Source organism: Oreochromis aureus, linkage group 3 (genome assembly GCF_013358895.1).
Source record: "Oreochromis aureus strain Israel breed Guangdong linkage group 3, ZZ_aureus, whole genome shotgun sequence".
Lineage (NCBI taxonomy): Eukaryota > Metazoa > Chordata > Actinopteri > Cichliformes > Cichlidae > Oreochromis > Oreochromis aureus.
In genome coordinates this window covers 28,167,723-28,186,443 of record NC_052944.1, presented here as the reverse complement: position 1 = coordinate 28,186,443, position 18,721 = coordinate 28,167,723, and the positions used below count along the sequence as shown (strand labels likewise).

At 40.7% G+C, this 18,721-nt stretch overlaps 2 protein-coding genes across 4 annotated transcripts in view; both read left to right on the top strand.

Moving 5' to 3' along the window:
• The first annotated feature begins 5,245 nt into the window (after positions 1 to 5,245).
• nit1 (nitrilase 1) lies at positions 5,246 to 8,136 on the top strand. Its single transcript, XM_031732311.2, has 6 exons — positions 5,246 to 5,443; positions 5,759 to 5,992; positions 6,182 to 6,285; positions 6,390 to 6,526; positions 6,997 to 7,122; positions 7,215 to 8,136. Exons 1-6 carry the CDS (start codon positions 5,355 to 5,357, stop codon positions 7,479 to 7,481), a joined length of 957 nt encoding a protein of 318 aa, XP_031588171.1. The 5' UTR covers positions 5,246 to 5,354; the 3' UTR covers positions 7,482 to 8,136.
• A 305-nt stretch (positions 8,137 to 8,441) lies between these two features.
• The window catches only part of clcn3 (chloride channel 3), a 40,206-nt gene continuing 29,926 nt past the window's right edge, over positions 8,442 to 18,721 (top strand). For 2 of the 3 annotated variants that reach the window (XM_031732309.2, XM_031732307.2), the window contains exon 1: positions 8,442 to 9,285. The gene's annotated coding sequence lies outside the window, so the exon portion shown is untranslated. The remainder of the gene's footprint in view (positions 9,286 to 18,721) is intronic. The other variant, XM_039609826.1, reaches the window with a different exon arrangement.

The window sequence follows — 18,721 nt, the reverse complement described above, 5'->3', positions numbered from 1 at the left end:
CAAAATCAAATTAAACATGTAACAGTCACACCTAAAAACAATTAAAAGCTTTATTAAATACAATTAAAACAATAAAATTGTATAATAGCAGGTGAGAGACAGAATAAGCGCTGCAGGGAACCTGTTAAAAACGTATCAACATATGAGACACGTTAAAAGGGATGGCAACTCACGCTGGACCCAAACTATACGGACTTCAAACTATATAGCAGTTTTTGAATTGTGTCGATGGGCCACGTAAAACCAGAGTTATGATAAAAAATACACGCGATGGGTTTTTTTGAACAAAACAGTGTGTTTACAGCGGGAAGAACAGTAAAAACGGCGTTTTCTACAGACAGCCTAGCAAACACTCTCCGCTTGCGAGTGAAAAAAGAAAAAGAAAAAACACCCCTTCCCTATTGGTGTTACAGTTTACCGTGTTAGCCAATCAAAAAAATGATATGGCGACATGTGACATTTGGTTGTTAAGGAAGAGGGGGAAGTTTTAGGAGTGACACCCGCGACGGAAAGCGGGCGAGCGAAAGAAAGAGAGAGAGCGAGTTTTCATATGTGAGACATTAGTGACGTTTAGCGTGTTTGGAGGCTGTGGTTAGTGTGTTGTGTAGTTATTGTTTTGTATTGTGTGTCAGTTGTACTGCTGAATGTCACATTTGCTCCAGAAAAACCACCAAAGGCAGATTCCAGTGTAAACGCTGTCTCCACATGGAAAACTGGACTGATACACCTCCTGTTGTCAGACCTGCAGGGTTTAGGCCTGTGCTGTTCTCTTCTGTCTTATACTGAACACAAACTATTTTTTTGGACTGGCACTAATAATTTGTGTGCCTTCTTATTTGATGCAGAACACCTGATTGTGGGAGCACTGTGGGAGCATTGTTGGGAGCACTGTGAGGGTCATGTTCTTTGACTTCTCTAGTGCTTTTAACATGATCAGACCATCACTGCTGGGGAATAAGCTCACGGAAATGCAGGTGGACGCCCCACTGGTAGGTTGGATTACGGACTATTTAACAAGTCGATCACAGCATGTCCGACTGAAGTGCTGCCGCTCAGATAACATCCTGAGCAGCACAGGGGCGCCGCAGGGGACTGTCCTATCACCCTTCCTCTTCACCCTCTACACATCTGACTTCAGGTACAAGTCTCAGTCATGTCATCTGCAGAAATTCTCGGATGACTCTGCCATCGTGGGCTGTATCAGGGATGGACAGGAGGAGGAGTACAGGAGTGTGGTGGACAGCTTTGTTGAGTGGTGTGAGCTAAACCACCTACAACTTAACATCACAAAGACAAAGGAACTGATTATGGACTTTAGGAAGCATGCTCCTCCTCCTACCCCTGTCACCATCAGAGGGGCTGATGTGGAGATCGTTGAGGACTACCAGTACCTGGGGGTACACTTGGACTGTAAACTGGACTGGACCAAGAACACCAATGCTATCTTCAAAAAAGGGCAGAGTCGGCTTTTCCTACTGAGGCGGCTCAGGTCCTTCAATGTTGGTAGGAAAATGCTGACCATGTTCTATCATTCGGTGTTGGAGAGCGTCGTGTTCTTTGCAGCTGTGTGCTGGGGAAGTGGGGTGAAGACAGCTGATGCCAACAGGCTGAACAAACTGATTAGAAAGGCCGGTTCTGTCCAGTAGAACCAGCAGTGTCAGACTTGAGAACCTGGAGGAGGTGTCTGAGAGGAGAATGCTAAAAAAGCTTCTTTCTATCATGGACAACCCCTTCCACCCCATATACGTTTGCTCCGATGGACCATCGGAGCAAACGTAGCAAAAGACTCATTGCCCCGAAATGCAGAACTGACCGCCACAGTAAATCCAGTAAATGTACCGGTGGCAATAAGACTGTTTAACTCTTCCTCACTCTGTAGGTGATTTTCCTGAGACGATTACCAATGTTATTCTGTTCCCTTCCAGACCGTGCAATATTACCCAAGAGTACTTATTGAATATTTGTTTTCATCCCCCAATCATACGCTGCTACTCCCTTTATTCTATTGCACAATACTTTGTCACTTTCTAGAATCGCCTGCACTGATAGTTAAGTTATTTATTCACCAGGATATAGTTATATATATTACTTCGTTAGAGTTATCTGATACTATGTCTTGCACTATCCTACTGTATATTACTGTACACTATTCTTATTGTATATATTGTATATCTTATATCTATTTCATCTGTTCCTCTGTCTCTCCTGCTGCTTTGAGCATGTACATGACAAAAGAATTTCCCTCGGGATAAATAAAGTTGTTCTTATTCTTATTCTTATTGTTCTAAATAGTTCTAAATAGTTTTAAATGGTTATATAAAAAACACCTGAGGTCTTGGCTGCATTTTTAGGTAAATAGTACCATATAACTTGTGCATAATTTTTAGAAATGTACAATTTCTATTTGTATTTCAAGTTATGGAAATGATTCGTTAAATATGTTTGTGGGTTTTGCAGTAAAAAATATAACTTTTTTCTACTCGGATTTTGAATTTTTTGTCTGGATTTAGATCAATTGTGCTAATATAGTATGCCAAAATGAAAAAATAACTCAAATTTCAGATATTTGATGTTGTGCTGAAAATAATGATACCAAACAAGCCAAGATAAACATTTTATAAAAGTGAAATATAGAGGTAAAATCAAAAGTAGTCAAAAATGGCCAATTATACCCTGGACCCCAGAGGGTTAAAGATATTTGGCTCCGAATCAAAATTGTTGTAGCCAACTAAGACAGAATTTTAATTCAGTCTCTTCTGATTTCTAAAGTAGTGGCAGGCCTGAATAAAGTTCCATTTGCATGAAAATATGTTGGTAGAAAAAGTCACCATAGCAAATGTTGTTTTAACCCCAGAGTTTAATAGCGACTTTGTTCTGGTTCTGGCTGGTAAACTTGGTGAACCTTATATTTATCTGTATCTTACTGAAGGCTGACGAATATGAGCCCATAATGAGTTTGTTATCTGTGCCCTTTCTACTTCTATTCCTGCATTTAGTGGCTCTAGAGGTTTCACTTGGGTGTAGGGCCAAACAATTGAACTTGTTCTTTGAGCTTCATAAAATGCAGGTGAAACATATCTGACAAGCACATGGAAGTGGTCTGACATCCAGTAGCCACCAGATTTCTCGTTGGCCCTGCCAAATAGACCATGCAGACCAATATGTCGCAGTTTTCATTTATCCTCGCGTTAATGTGTGCAAATCTTTGTATTGTTTCAAATAATGTATATGCTGTACCTAGAGCCATGCCTAACCCCATTAAAATTGCAACTTTAAATGTAATGCCTACTAAGATTCCACAAAAGGCAGCAAAAACTGCTCCTATGACCAGGAAAAGGTAAGAAAAAATCCTTGAAAACATTCTGAACATCAGGCCTCAAATCTTTCCCCTGACCATTGAAAAAGTGTTCATAATTATTGGTGGGCACAGTTTTGACAATCCAGTAAATGCTGTCTGACAAGTATAAATGATCAGCCTGCTGATTAAAATTGCTCCCTGGCCCACAAACAAAACAGCAGATCTAAGTGTTCCCCCTGACCCTCTGTCAGTATCTTCCTTGCTCTGTTCTTCTTCATTTCTCTCTAGACTGTGACTTTTCAGACGCAGTACTTATAGGAGGGTAAGTTTTCTCACAAACAACAATGTGTTTGAAGTCCACTGATTTATCATTGTGTAGACTATGTCATGAAGCATAACAGCAGCAATATGTCAGGTCAAGTCAAAGTTTATTCCTATAGCATATTTTAAACAAACTCAGCTGACCAGAGTGCTGTACAAGTCATATAATATAGATACTATATATAAAAGTCACAAAACAACAATAAATATACACCAAAAAAAATGACATAAAACTAGAGAATGGATTTCCTGAAGAAAATGTGGTGTGAATGCTAAAAAGTTGTTTTTACTGAATCTTAACTGAATCAGCTGAAACACACAGACTCATTCACCTGGAGGCTAAAGTGCAGAACTGGTGAAAGCTGAAGTTCATGCAGAAGAAGAAGTTTTAAAGTTTTAAAGAAAAGCAGGTAAATATCCTTAAATTGTACACTAGAAAAAGCTGTCTAATTGAAAAACTATATTTAGACTGAGAAAAATTCTGAATGAATATTGAAAGCTCACAGACCTTATATCACTTTAAGACTGGAATTATGTATTATAAAAGTCTAAACTCAAGAATCTCAAATAAAAAAACAGAATATTTGTACTTCGACTCTAATCTGGTGTGTGTGTGTGTGTGTGTGTGTGTGTGTGTGTGTGTGTGTGTGTGTGTGTGTGTGTGTGTGTGTGTGTGCGTGTGTGCGTGCACGCACACGTGAACTATACAGACTAAAAACAGAGACATATTCAATGTTAGTTGGTTAGTTGAGTAGACGTGTGGGACAATCCTCCACAGATTCTAAAACTGTAACTGCCCAGATATGAACCACCTGTCTGCTGAGGAACAATCCACCAATTAAAAACAAGCCTGAAGTTTATGTGCAATCAGAATGACCCATCATTCCCATATATTTAAATTTACCATCTGAAAATAGCTGCCAACAGCTTTCAGTGTGACTGCATTAAATACTGTCATACTGTTATTTTGTGACAAATCCCAGTCATATCTGCCTGGTGCACCTGATGAAAAAAAGTTTCTAAATCAAGGAGGGTGCTGAGGAGTTGTCCTACACAACAGTGTGTTTTTTATGTTCCTGATGTCAAAAATGTGATTGCATGAGCAGTTTAAAAAGTAAGGTCTTCCCTGCTGTTGAGACAAAATCCTCACTGAAAATACAATGTATTTTTTATACTCTATGCTTCAATTACAAGGTACATCCTCTACTTGGATCCACACAGTTCAAAAAGTTTGCATCGTTTGAAAGAAGACAATGGTCCTACGTTGTGAGGGTAAAACGATGTCTGTAGAGTGAAAACTGTGGAAACTGCAGCAGTTTTTCACATTATATTTCTAATATCATATCATATTTGACATCTGATCTCACTTTTACATTTCACATCTGCCTTTCTTTCAAGTTGACCCGAAGATTTGTTGTTTTTACTGCACTACAAACTTCCTAAAATACCTCTAAAGAGAAAAAAGAAAACCTGAAAAGTAAATACTGCTCACATAGTGAGCCGCCGTGGTGGAGGTTTGCGCTCTCAGGGTGCTTCTTTAGCATTCTGTTAGTCACAGGCCAATATGATGACTCTCCACTAGGTGGAGCTGATGTGCTTTATGTCTGCGCTCACAGGAGAAGAAGAATGAACCTTAAGTCTTCCTGTTGAAGAGAACAGAGCAGGACACTGAACTAAATGTTTATTGATGATACTAAAATCGCCCAATCAGGGAAGGTGACAGTGTCTGGGGCCGATGTTGACGCTCAGGTGCGTTTTTGGATCATCTGCAAAGTTTCTGGTCTCGTTCCCAGCTTTGAAACACAACACCAGGCTGCAAAACAGGTATGTTGTTGCTGTTGTTGTTGATTATTTTTACAGCTGTGAGCTAAGCAAAGTGTCATGAATTTGCAAATTTTGGGTTATGTGAGCAAATAAGAGCATAAAAACTTGAAGAGTTGGTTCAAATACTGATTTATTTGTAGGTTTTGTTTTACAGATGTCTACCTGTCCTTGAAAAGCCACAGTGAGTGCAATGAGCTGCAGTCAGTAACTGTATAACAGAGTAGTTAGAGCAGTAGTTAATGATCAGCTGTGGTGGTGGTTGACCTGAACGTTTTCTTCAGCCTGCAGCTGAAAAACAACCTCTTCTCTGCGCAGCATGTCCGGCTCACTTCACCCGCTGGCCGCTGTCTGTCAGGTGACAGCCACCCCTGACAAAGAGGCCAACTTCTCTGCCTGCAAACAGCTGGTGGAGGAAGCCAAGCAGCAAGGGGCCAGCATGGTCTTCCTGCCTGAGGGCTTTGACTACATTGGATCCAGCAGAGAGGAGACGCTGGCCCTGTCAGAGAGCCTGGCAGGAGACACGATCTCAAGATACACTCAGCTGGCCAGGTAAACACACAGCCTTCAGTCTTTTTTATCCAGCGCCAACAATGAAACGCACTGGAGAGATTAAGTTCTCACTAACTGCTTAGTAAAATCAGCTTGTTAAGGCAAAATGTGCTCTTGGTTTCATAGTGTGAATGAACTGGAGTCAGCTGGAAACGTGTACATAAGTATTTAAATCGCTGTTTCTTTCAGGAAGTTGGAGTTGTGGTTGTCTCTTGGAGGATTTCATGAGAGGGGACACGACTGGGAGGCTGACCGACGGATCTACAACAGTCACGTCATAATTAACGATAGAGGTGCTTTTGCGCTGTCTTTCCTCCCTCCCTTCCTGTCTCTGTTTAAAACCCCTTTAAAAAGAATCTAGTTCATTCATGCTGACAAGCTGTCGTTTCCTCCACAGGTGACATCGTTTCAGTCTACAGGAAGTCCCACTTGTTCGATGTGGAGCTGCCAGAAAAAGGCGTGTCCCTCAAAGAGAGCGCTTTCACCATTCCTGGACCCTCCCTTGTGGCCCCGGTCCAGACTCCAATCGGAAAGGTGTCACTTTAAGAGATTTTAAACATGCAAATTAATTTTAATTCCTCTTATTAAATTAAGCTAAGATTGTTATAATATGGGAATCCAGTCAGAATGCAAAAGAAAGCAGTGATTCTGCAGTTGGTTTTATTTTACAGTCCTTACATGTGTGCCAGGTGAGTTCAGTTAAGAACAAAGAAACTCAGAGAGGAAATGAGGGAAAGATGACAACTGAGAAAAAAGGTAAATGAAGTAAGAATATTTACTACAGTTTTGACGCTGGTTTCACAGAAACTTGCAGTTTCTCTTTACATATGATGTTAAATATCCACCAAAAGTAAGTCAGGGTTATTTATACTAAATGGTCTTGTTTGGACTACTTCAAAGATGATGATTTGCAGTGTTTGAAACACCAAAGCACTGATTAAGTGCAGTAACATTAAGGTGGGCACGTGTACTTTGTGTTTCTACTAACCCTGTGCTTAATCCAGGTGGGCTTGGGCATCTGCTACGATCTAAGATTTCCTGAGTTGTCGGTCGCCCTGCAGAGACACGGGGCTGAGATCCTGACATACCCATCAGCCTTTACTGTAGCCACAGGAGCTGCTCACTGGGAGGTGCGCTGGCTCATTATTGGACAGCTGGATTGCTGCGAGATATAAATCAACAGTGTCCATAAAAATGTCCCTTTAAATGCATTCACACTCAGGTGTTACTACGTGCCCGGGCAATTGAGACCCAGTGCTTCGTCCTGGCAGCGGCACAAGTTGGACGCCACCATGAGAAGCGCTCGTCATACGGACACGCCCTGGCTGTGGACCCCTGGGGCGAGGTGCTGGGTGACTGCGGGGAGGAGAAGCCAGGTTTGGTGCTTGTTGAGGTGGACCTGGGGAAGGTTAGAAGCACAAGGAGGAACATGCCGGTCCAGCAGCACCGCAGAGATGATGCCTTCTACCGCAGCCTGCCTCAAACCTGAGAGGAACGTGGGAGGTGTTTAATGATAGATCCACAAATCAGGATGTCTGTAACATGCGGCAGAATAAGGTGTCTTTTTTAACTTCAGACTTCAAGCATTAATAGGAGATCAAAAAAGACATTGTTGTGAGCTCAGAATCAACAAACCGAGGTGGTGGAAATTTTTCTTTCCTGTGTGGAAAGAAACAGCCAGTGTTTTTACATCAGTAGTTGACAGAAATTTAGGAAGTTCAAATTAGTTTTCTCTGCTCATGATGGAGAAATCTGAGATGTATTGATTTAAACTCTGAGTCATCAGTGTAGTAGATCATCTTATTTCCAGTTATTAAAGCTCACTCACAGCCTTTTAGCTCTTCCGATAAAGAAAATAATTCTAAAATCATCCCACGAGTCTGTAAGTGACATTACTCCTTCTCATCAATAGGTGGTGCTGTTGGCCAATAAGACCACAGGAAAGGAGGAAAGCAAAATCTTGCTTTCCAGTAAGAGAAGATATCTTCTCTTACTGCAAGAAGATATTGTGAAAGATGTGATGAGAAACAGCGGGGTTAAAACTGAATTGTTTTTCACAGTTAATTTATTAAAATGTGAATTATCTAAAAACACAACACTGTTTGTTTTCTTGTGTTCACTAATAAAAAAAAAATGAGTCTTTGCTTTTCTTCAGCGATTATTTGTTTCTGTCTGATGGGTCAAAATCCAAGTTCCAGCAAGAAACTTATGCATAGAGTTAAACATGTATAACAGCTCTAAATATGAATATTAATATGAGCAGTCATGCACTAAGGTTTTATGCTTGTTGGTTTAGTTTTTTTGAAATTGGAAAAAAAAAAACACAGCATGTTTTATACATATTTTTCTCCAGGGATCGGTGTGATCGGTGTTTGCTAACTATTCTCCTAGGCCTGTGTGAGTGGGGCTTTAACCAGACAGACTGACAGAAAGAGGACAGAGACAACAATGCCGATCTGTCTCTTACCCGGAGTCAAGTGGGAGAGCGTCCAGGAATCCAAATGGATAAAGGAAATTACTTTAAAGTTGTGTTTTATTTTAATTTTAGTCAACAAGCTTCATTTAAGGCTTTATTTGTGGATTTAATTGCCACTTTTTTCATTAACTATGTCTGATTATAGTGTGTCCCCCGATCCCAGTGTCATGATTTGCTCTCTTGAAGGCCTCAGGGGAATTCCTTCACATCTGGGACAAAGTTCACTCAGACTGAAAAATGAGCTGATTAGATTTTATGGTCAAAGGTCAAGGTCATTGAAACTTCACTTCTTTCCTTGGAAAAGGGTTGTCAAACAAGTGGTCCACTGGCCAAAAATGATGACTGTTTCTGGTGGAAGTAGTTTGGACAACCATGTTTCTGCACACTCCTCGAATTTCGACATTTCACAGTGTGGACAAGCTTATCCGTTGCATTGCATAACTAAAAACTGATTGAAATGGTTGAATTTTGCGTGATGAGTGATTAATCGAACAACACATGTCTGCGCAGCAGCGCCTTCGGTCGTCTCTGTCTGTTCGGTTGCAGTGTGGGATGAATAATTGATCAGCTGGCTGCTTCCAGGCTGTTGTACTATCACAGAGACGGTGGGTGGGAGCCGCTGTCCGCCGATGCTGCTGCTGGAATATGATGGGAACAGGAAGTGAACGTCACTGACACAGGAATGGGACTGAAAAAAGGAAAACACCACCAGGATGAGGAGAATGTCAAGCTCCTCGGCGTAGGAAACTAAACCCCGGCTTCAGCTCAGGAAAAGGATGAACTGCTGCGTCCGAGCTGGATTTGAGGCATCAGGAAGGTACGTTTGCTGTCATTTGCGGGTGCTGAGGTGAAGGTTAGCCAGCTGTGTGCTGGAGAACAGAGATGTGTGTTTCATCCTCCGAAGCTCTCCGTGCATCCACCCGTCCTCCTGTAGCTGTCAGATTCAGTGAACTTGGCTTAATTTCTCATCCTCGGCGCTGTCGAACAGGTGCTAGCGGGTTTGCTAGCTAGCTGTGGATGCTAGCCTGACTCCGCGTCGATGCCGCTTCAGTGGAAATTTACTGTTAGCCTGGCTGCACGTTTCTCTGTGTTTTGCAAACAGTTTGCTGGAGTCAGGCCCTCTGGTTGCAGCTCAGGGTGAGTCTAGCTGGGGTTGTTGTGTTGTGATGTTGTTGTTGTTTTTTTTTCTGGACCTGTTTACCCTGTAATGCAGATGTAATAGTAGTGCACGCGCGGCTAACTGCCGAGCTCGTGTGGGTGCGAGAAAGGACTGTCGGTGCGATTCTGTTTCTGCCATGCTGGCTCTGACAGGGTTGTTTTTCTTCATTGGAGCCGAGGAAGCATCAGTGTGTCTGTACCTGTCCAGCTCTGGAGCTCAAAGCAGGCTTTTCCTTGTTTAATCTCATGTATAGGTGCATTTTTAAGCTATAACTCACTTACTAACTAACTGTCAGGGACTTTAAAAAAGTTGGTCTGCAGGTCAATCACTGCATCTTTACAGTGGTGTTGTTTTGTTTTCGTGCACCAGATAATTCAGTATGATGTTATTAAATCAGGTTTTCTCTGGGGTGTTTTCTACAAAGTGGAAAATAAATTTGAAAACTGATGAGTATTTTTTTTCAGGGATAATGCCCCAAATCACTGAAAGTAGTAGCTTCTCAAAAAGTGAACGTTTTCAGGCTTTCTGTGATGGGAAACTGATTTTTTTTGTATCCTTGATCATTTAAAGTTGACCTATTATGCTGTCATATGCATGAAGTCAGAATTGTGGTCGCTGTTATTTATCACGACCATCATACAGGTCCGAATTAAAATACACTCATGTGCATGAATGTTATGGTGATTTTAAACAGTTCTTTTTCCAGGCTGGAATGATTATACAGCAATGAGTTTAAAAACAAAAACTTGGTGCACAAGTTTGAATTTACTCCCGATTTTCTCTAATCCATGTGGGTTCAAAATTACATATATATGTAAAAGCTGAAATATATGCATACATTCCCACTAGTATTTGGTTAAATGTCCCTAAGCAAGTCACATCTCGATGCTTTTTGTAGTCATCAACAAGCTTCTGAATATTGGCTACTCTTCTTGGCAGAAGGTGTAGAGTCCATTTAAATTGGTTGGTTTGCTAGCATGGACTCTGCTGTTAGGCGCAGTCCACAAATTTTCAATAGGGTTGAGGTCAGGGCTTTGGGAAGGCCATTCCAGAAGCTTAATGTTAGCCTGATCTATCCAAAACCAGATCTGAAGTGTGTTTGGGATCATTGTCGGGTTGGACACCCAAATGTGTCCACGTTTTATCTGTCTTGCTGCTGATTTGAGGTAAAATTGAAGAATTTGGAGGCAGTTCTCCTTCTTTGTTATTCCTCCACTTTGTGTAATGTACCAGTACCACTGGCAGCAAAACAGCCGCTGAGCATGATGCTACCACCCCCATGCTTGACAGCTGATACTCCAGTGAGTGCTGTCAAACAAATCCCTTTAATGCTGACAAAGAGAAGCTACCAGTTTTAGTTGATCATGATCACTAACAACAAGTTATTAAACCTTGGCCATGTCAAGATAAAAATGTTGTAAAACACCACTTATTAATAGTTAAGTGAGTGTATGTATACTTTTGACTGTGTGTATTAGAGAAAATTCTAAATAAATTTAAAATTATTCAAAAACAAGAATTGGGTGCAAAAGTTTCTTGTTCTTTCTTGATTTTGAAAGAAATTAAAGATGTATAGGGGCAGCCTGGCGTTTAGCACTGTTGCCTCACAGCAAAAAGGTCGTGAGTTCAATTCCACCATTAGGCCAGGGTCTTTCTGAGTGGAGTTTGCATGTTCTCTCTGTGTCTGCGTGGGTTCTCTCCAGGCACTCCGCCTTCCTCCCACAGTCCAGAGACATGCAGTTAGTGGGGTTAGGTTAACTGGTGATTCTAAGTTGCCCATAGATATGAATGTGAGTGTTAGTGGTTGTCTGTCTCTATGTGTTAGCCCTGTGACAGACTGGCAACCTGTCCTGGGTGTACCCTGCCTTAGGAGAGCTGGGATAGGCGACTCTGATAAGGCTAAGTGGAAGAGGATGGATGGATTAAACATGTATGTAGATGTATGCTGTACAACCATTTCACACTGGAGAAAGGATGGAGCCTGTCCCAGCTACCATAGGGTAAAAGGCGGGGTACATCCTGGACAGGTCGACAGCTTTAGTTGATAATGATCACTGCTCACATTCACACCTATGGGCAATTTAGATGGACCAGTTAACCTAACCCCACTAACTGCATGTCTTTGGACTGTAGGAGAAAGCCAGAGTACCCAGGGAGAGAACCCACACAAACACATAAACTCCACACAGAAAGGTCCCGGCTAGATGGTGTATGAGTAAAAAACATTTGGTAGAAAAATATTTTTAAGTGGATCTAATATTGAATTTTTTAATTACTAAAAATGTTCCTCATCAGGAACATATAGTTATTAAATCCACCGATTGCATGGTTGATAAATCATGCAGTTTTTGGTTGTGTTTAACTTCCTGAAAAACTGTAACGAATGATCATCACAAATGACCTAAAAATGATTTTTTTTTAACTGTTTTTAAGCAACTTTCAACACTCCAAAAGACTGAATTCAAAATAAATATAAACACAAAAACAGTAAATCCCCACTTTTACAAAACTGGAATTACAATATGTACTAATCAGTAATAATAATTTCTTTTAGGTCAACTAAACATTTCTCCTATAAAAATCATGTCAAACACATGATGTGAAATTTGGGATGCTGCAGACACACAGATATTCTATGTGATTAGCCTGATCATGATCAACATTCATATTAACATTCATTTTTATTCTATTCACGTAGCTCTGACACTAACTTGTTGACAAAGTGACCTTGACATTGAAAAACTTAATATTATGCATAACCTCATGGTGATGTTCTCCTACTCTTGTATATCCATCTGTGTTTAAAAACCTGGTGTGTGTGTGTAGTTTATGATTAGCCGGTAGTCCCGTCACAGCACAATCAGCATCTGCGGCGCTTTCACTTTTTCCACCCTGGCAGACACAGACAGGTCAGACCAAAGGCGCTGCAATGCTCTTTATTTGATTTGCTCTCTGCTGGGCTAATCAGCACTCACAGCAGCTCGTTCAACTGTTTCTCTCCCTCCTATCCACTTATGACCCGCTCTGTAAGGTTTGCTGCTTGTTATGTTGTAGGTCAGATTACACACACTGGCTGTGACTGGTTGAACATTTACGAATCCAGCTAGATCTTAGTTTTGTCTTACTCTTCCTTACAAGAAAAACAGAGTCTGTGTCTTTAAGTGAGACTTGTTTTCATTGTTATTGATAGTAATAGAAGAAGTATTAGTGTTTTTGACTGCTGGGTATATATTTTTCTATCAAGTTACTTCCATATCTGTGTGTGTGTGTGTGTGTGTGTGTATATATATATATATATATATATATATATATATTCAGCAACCAAAATACTCTTTTACTCTCTTTTAAAGTGAGGCCTGCGGTTTATACACAATGGATGGCAATTAATTTAGTTTTTTTCTTTTTAGTTAAAGATTTACTGATACTTCAGTGAACTTATAAATCAAAACTGTCTGTAGTTGGAGTGCAATCCCTCCAAGCTGCTGACCTTTTACTGGTAGTGTCCTCCACACTACGTTAACTCTCCTGCTAGCTACCAATACGCTACTGCTGACGTGCTGTGTAGTAAACAACATGCAGTTCAGTTCCATTCAGGTTTATTTTTATGTAGCGCCACTTCACAATAACAGTCATTGCAAGCAGAGCCTGGTGTAGGCTGACATGTTTAAAAAAGATACTTAGTTGTCCACCTTAAAAGTAACCTATAATGCAGTCATTAGGCAATGAGACATCTGTGTTAATATAAAAAAAAGTCTGAGAGGGACCACAAGTCCCTCTGTGGTCCTTGTGCTATCAGCACCTGTATTAATCTGTTGTTATTTAATCACATATTTGTTCTTTGTGATACAAAACTCACTTTGGAAAAAAGCATATTCTGCTTCCACCATTTGAGGAACTGGGACCCAATCAATACTGAGTTTTAGAGGCAGTCAAGCTATTATTCATGCTTTTATTTCCTCTAAATTAGATTACTGCTGTGGCCTTTTAACAGTTATCAGTCAGAATACCACTTAATAGATTTCAATTTGTTCAAAATGGAGCAGCAAGATTTCCTGCAAGAGCAAAGACAAGTGAACATAGTAGACCAGTTTTAAGGACTCTGCACCGGCTGCCAGTTTGTTTTAGAAGTATGTTTAACTTTACTGTTAAAGCCTTTCATTGTTCCAGTATTGGCTCTGCAGTCAACTCCTGACTGTTCCTGCTCCACCTCTTAAATGCAAAACACAGCGGAGTGTTTGCTGATACGCAGGCAGGCCGAAGAACCTCAACTGCATAAGTATCTTCTTTTTCGTTACTGTTTTTTTAATAATTATTTGTTTTATTACTTATAACTTTTACATTTTTAGGTTATTGTTAGTTTATCTTTATCTGCTGAGTCAGACTGCAAATACTCTTAATACTGTGCTTGAGTCTTCAATGGTCTATTTGAAAATTTAGATTTTAAATAGATGTGCAGATTATGTCTATAGCTCACTATAAGAGTTTGAATTTTTTCAGTTTTTATTTAATTGTATTTTATTTTGTATATTATGATTTTTTTAAAAAATCATATCATTTTGTGCTTTCTAAACAAACTTTATTATTAACCATACTTTTATAATCATCTGCCAAACAAACAGAAATTAGGAGACATTTTCCTCTTCATATAGTTTTCCAAGTACAGATTTAACGTTATAAACTCGGTACATGTAGTTTGAAATGTTGTGCCTTTAAGTTAAACCCAGTCACACAGACATAGAGACGGGTTGGTGACTATCTGGCAACCACCAGTCACCAGGAAAAAATGAGTATTCTCCAGCTGGCACGTTCACCATCAAAGTAGAGTTGTGCTTCCCTGCAGCAACCAACATGTTTCCAAAGGTGCAGCTTTTACTTTGAAGGCAAATATTTTGCAATTTGTGATGTATCTTTCTCACGTTCTCAACCGCTTGTAGAGCAACTATTGAGTTCACACTGCAGACTACAGGCAACCCAGGCCACCTGCCACTGACCAACGCAGTCACAATCACAAGGAGGTTTTCAGTGCAGCACTACTTTGCAACTGGTCTTTAGGTTAATGTGCCTGGGCCTTTAGCAGTCTTCACAGATACTGCTATCAACGTTTAGCAACACTAGCCAACGGAGCAGAGAATTCACTTTGCTTTTTGGGGTTTCTTTTCTTCCCCCTTGTAGCTGGTGGTTGGCAGATGGTCACCACCAGTCTATAGCCCTGTTTGACTATGGTCTATCTGATCAAATATATTATCACTGATAGTAGTAGTATTATTACAAGTATTACCCTTATTACATTTTACTTTGACTGCTCGTTAAATAATTAGGAAACATTTTGGAAATGATCATTTCTTCTAGGTGTAACTTTAGTGCTGAAGTGGCAGAAAGATGATGATATAAGTTGGTTAAATGATACTTGTCTGTTTAAATGAACTAATAACCGCTTACATTCATTATATGTGCATGTTTGGCTGTATATGCGTGTGTTATTTTCTCAAATTGACTTCCCTGCGTGACTTCACACCTTCAGCCATCAGTGTCAGTGACACAGTCAGAGCAGTTGGCTGCTTGTTGCTGAAGTGCTGTTAATTACGATGAGTGACAGCCCCGTGCTGTGCTGGGGCTGCTCTACATCGGATGTTTCCCTACAAAACGATCCATATATCGACCGCCCGCTGCCTATGATGTATACGCATGTCAAGCCCTCTCTGTGAAGGAGGTACGAGCCCGACCGTTAGAGGGAGGGTAAAAAGCTGAGTCACATCTCAGCAACAGTCGCCTGGGCAACACCTCCATAGTGACCGGCTGAAGAAAGATAAGGTCCCTCGCTGCTCAACTAGTTGTATAACATCAGCAGACCCTGCAGCATTTTGTTGCTGCGCTGCTGATTATGCCGCGCTTATCAGCTTCCCCTCAGACGGCGAGCTGAAATCTGAGTTGCTCGGTTGCAGCTCCTAAATAATCAACACCCTCCAGTCTCCCTGGTGTAATTACTGTTTTGATTTCTGTTGCAGAGAAAGAGGGGAAACTTGAACAAATACACTGCAGACTGTCATAATTATAGCTATCACATGGCACTAGCAGAGCTGAGTAAAAGAAATTATGATGGTTAGAATTGAAGCTGTCCATCATTAAGAGACGCAGCAGCGTGGTTCGTCTCATGTGTGCATTTTATTGTCTTAGCTTGCGATGCTTCGTGAGTCAGCAGCCCTGCTGTGCTTAAATGTGTGCTTTATTTAAATGCCAGAATTGGCAGAGTATGGATCCAAGATCTTGGCAATTTTTATCTAACTGGGGGTCAAACAGCGAAGAGAAAACAATCTCTGCCTCAGGGTTGTTTCTGCAAATAGGCTGAATTGAATTTCCTGACCGTACTGATTTGATAAAGCTCAAAGGGAAGTCCCGTCTCACAGTGAATGAGTGTGATTGTTGGCTCGGGGAAAGTTTGTCTTTTCTTTTTTTCCAGTGAGGATTAGTGCTCTGTAGCTCCACCGGTGGCCTTTGCAGAAGGCTTTTTGTTCGTGGCAGCTTGGGCTGTGGTGTGCTGTCATAACAAGTGTCAGCATTTGTTTGTTTGTTGGAGGTGAGAGATTTTCACTACAGAACAGTGTCTAAAGGGAGGGGGTCAGTTATGAGAAACATGTGTGATTCCTGTGGGTGGGTAAGAATGGGATATTTAACGACTTAGCATTTTTATTTGATAAATTTTGATCAGTTTACATTTTATCATGCAAACTGTTTGGGATAAACGGTGATAAATTGTGTATTAGTGCACAATTATTAATTATGATAAGTAATAATTGAAAATTGCAGATCCGTTGCCATCTGCTGTACATATGGAGAAAATGACATTAAAGAAATTCACATAGATTTCTCTACAAATTGTGAGGTAGGTGCTTCCAGATAGTGATTCAACAGCCAAATGACCTTGAAACCAGAAACCTCACCCTGCAAACCTTCACCAATCTGTCTGAGAATGATTGAAGTCAATCTGAGTTGGACCACGATGGTTGGAAATAGGTTGCCTCATGTCGCATGTTCCACCTCTGGGTGACCAGTTGATTGTCACAGCTACTTGGATGCAGTTGCCAAATGTGACGAAAAATGTAATGCAGTCACCGCTGCAGGGCGTGTAGAAGTACCTCATATGGTGCTGATGAATGAAAGCTAGCAAGACAGGAGAGAGATTACTTGATGAGAGGCTCACTGCAGAGGCAGCTAATTATTTCTCTGTTGTTTATATGTCACAAAGCCAGGTTACTTATGTTTGCAGAGCATTGTATTTGATTTATATTTATTATTTTCAAAAGGCCATTTTGTGGATCTTTCTGTGAACCATACGATTTACTTCATTGTTAACAGAACAGAGTTCCACAGTGAGTTCTAGTATCCCAATACCAAAGAAGAAGAAAATACCTGTTATAAAGAAGTACTTTTTATAAAAATACTACTTATAATCCTGAAAAAGCAACGGGGGAGGGGGCCTTAAACTTTATGCAGATATAGTCTGACAAAGAGGAGATAGATGAACAACAGCTGTACCTTCCCCACTGTTTTAATCACAAAACAGAGTTTTGTGCGCCTTCCAGTCTAAATTTAACTGGTTTCAGGAAGTCGTATGGAGAAAAACTGTGTGGAGAAACACCCGTCAGTAAATGAACTACTTTAGTGTGAAGCAACGTAGGAACTACAGGGCTGACTGAGCATGTTTTACTTCTGGCCATAATTCAGTCAGTGTTATCCAAGCAGGAAAACACACACACACACACACACACACACACACACACACACACACACACACACACACACACACACACACACACACACACACACACACACACACACACACACACACACACAGAAAACACCAGTGTTCAGAAGGTTTCAGCTCTGAAGCACCACATTTCTGTCTTGCTCTCTGTCATTTTTTTTTGTCTCAATAAAAAGTTTACAACACAGAAGAAAGATTGAGTAGGAAATCTAGCTCCTGAAGGATATAAATGTGCTAACAGCTGTTTTAAGCCCAGGTCTCCTTTCACAAATATATTGGAGAAATATAGAGCCACCTGTGCATCCTTGATTAATAAAGACCCTCCATTATTCAGCACCAGGCTGCTGATATTCCATCTTTCCCCATTACTGTTTGGCTCATCATGTCTCGAGGTACATATTTCTATTAATAACCGAAGGTCACCTTTAATCTTCAGGACCCACTGCACTGTCATCGTGTGTGGGGCCTCGTCAGGATCTCTTGTGGTTTGGTCCTGAGTCACGTTTGTGGTTACGTATTGAGGTGTAGTTTCCAACTTTTCCACAAGGGGGCGAGATGTAATAGCAGGTGGCGTGCAGTGGCATTGAACAGGCTGTGTAATTTTTCACCCAGCAGGAACATTATCATAATCGTGCTCTGATTGTGGAGAGGATACCCATGTGTCATTTTAATCCCTCAGTCTATAAATAACCTTCACTTGGCTGCGCTGCGGGTGGAAGTGCCTTCGGTTTAGTGCGTCATCCTTGCCAAATACTTTGATTTAAAATTGTTAGTGTTGTCTGAAGAAAACAAGTAGATTAAGAAACAAAAATAAAGAAATGTCTCTTAGCTATATGCCAAACACAATTCAAACATTGGGAATATAAACTGTATATAAAAAAATAAAGCTTTTACACATGTGGGAAAAAAGACTTTAGACAACCTTTAAGAAGAAGTAATATAGGGTTGTTAGGGGTTTTTTTGTGGTTAAGATATCCATGTAAGTCTGAAAAACAACCCCAACAATGGGATTTATTGATGGACTGAACTCTGCGGTTAGAGACTGGAGGGTTCTTCTGCTCACTGCGCCTCAGGTCTGCCTGAAGCATTTGTTCCTGCGCCACGTCATTGCCATGAAGGGTTCACTTTGGGTCACGAGCTGATCATCTTCATCATCATCATTGTGCATTTTTCTCTTCTCATTACCCGCTGTCAGCCTGCATTCATCTTTCAGCTGAATGGATGTCTCGTCCCTCTCGTATGCAGAAAGAAATTAATGGCAGTAGATGGATGACACGTTTGAGTTTTATCATACCAAAGCTACGCTCTGCAAAACGCCAACAGATTAAATGG